The 1,287-nt window shown below is 47.9% G+C and overlaps 1 protein-coding gene across 7 annotated transcripts in view; it reads right to left on the bottom strand.

Annotated features, from left to right (window-relative positions):
* LOC117590790 (fasciclin-2) overlaps positions 1-1,287 on the bottom strand; it is a 73,504-nt gene that overhangs the window by 22,054 nt on the left and 50,163 nt on the right. For 4 of the 7 annotated variants that reach the window (XM_034283739.1, XM_034283738.1, XM_034283742.1 and 1 more), the window contains exons 3-4: positions 799-973; positions 403-450 (exon numbers count right to left, since the gene is read on the bottom strand). In XM_034283739.1, the coding sequence (XP_034139630.1) occupies positions 403-450; positions 799-973 (223 nt within the window). The remainder of the gene's footprint in view (positions 1-402; positions 451-798; positions 974-1,287) is intronic. The other 3 variants (XM_034283740.1, XM_034283741.1, XM_034283744.1) reach the window with 1 other exon arrangement.

Below are 1,287 nucleotides of genomic sequence, written 5' to 3' on the forward strand. Positions count from 1 at the left end.
GGGGGGGGGGGGGGGGGGGGTCTACAAAGGGTAAGGGTCTTCGGCGCACCGAATATGACATCCCAGATACCCTTGCAGAATCATTGCAGAACGTTCCAAATGCGGCTGAATGGAGGGGCATCCCCAAATGAGCGGAAGGATACATGCATTCGACTAGAATCGAGGGTGTGCACTGTACTTGTTTTCCTTTAGTGTCCATTCTGCAAGGGTATTGGATATTGGATGGGTCCTTTTCTTGGGGTCTCTTTGGTTACTGCTGAGTTTTTATTCTTGCAATTACTCTGGATACTGGATACTGGTTGCAGTTACTGTTACTGTTACTGGGATTGGGTTACTTTTAACAGTCACTGTGGCACTGTTTACTATGAAATGTTGTCGTTGCATGTCGCGACTTTCACTTACGCTTTCCTTCTATTCCCCTTGGAATCGTACAGTGGATCATAATTGGGCCTACAATTCGGGGTACATATAGGGTATACGGATATATATATATATCAGTGTTGGGTTTTACGAGCTCTCTGCATTTGAATGCACTCAAAACTAGCGATTTCGAATGGGATTTAAGCGAAGACAATGGGAGCGAATGATGATCCCCATTCCACTCGTAGATTCGTTTATATTCATTGATGACTTTGGGTATCTAATTTTGAGTGCATTCTGGCAGATTTCTACTTGCAAAAAGTGTCTGCGTCGGGTGGTGGAGTGTACAAATGGAGAAACCACACACCAATTAACATACGCATCACCCGTAGATCGATGATTAATTTGTCTGATTGTTATTTTGTTTTGCACACTTACGGCTTGGGCAGAATGGTGTTGTTCATGTTGTCCTTCCATTGCAGATCGGCCACCAAGGCTGGCTCGGGCACTGTGGGTCGGCAGGTGAGAATCAGGGACTTGCCCACCGGCTTGCGTTGGACCTCCTGCATCGGCAGAATCTCTAGACTAGGCACCAGATCCGCGTGGCTTAGCTCTGCAAATGTGGAGAGGGAGAGAGAAAAAATAGAAGAGCGAGAGAGAGAGAGAGAGTGTGATTAAAGTGGCAGTTAAAGTGACTGTAAAGTGGGGTAGTGGCCTTTGTGTTTTTTTTCTTCTTCTACGCGAGTATCTGCTCTCTGTGGCTGTGTGGCCTTTTTTCCACAGCTCATTTGCACAGGCGAGTAAATTTAAATTAATTTTAATTGCCTCTCTGCCGCGAACAAAGGCAGGCAGTGGGTGTGGGGGAGTGCTATGGCGCTGTGGCCACACTGTGGGTGGAAGGGGGGGGGGGGGGGGGGGGGGGGGGGG

This window comes from Drosophila guanche, unplaced genomic scaffold (assembly GCF_900245975.1).
Source record: "Drosophila guanche unplaced genomic scaffold, DGUA_6, whole genome shotgun sequence".
In the NCBI taxonomy this organism is placed as follows: Eukaryota; Metazoa; Arthropoda; class Insecta; order Diptera; family Drosophilidae; genus Drosophila; species Drosophila guanche.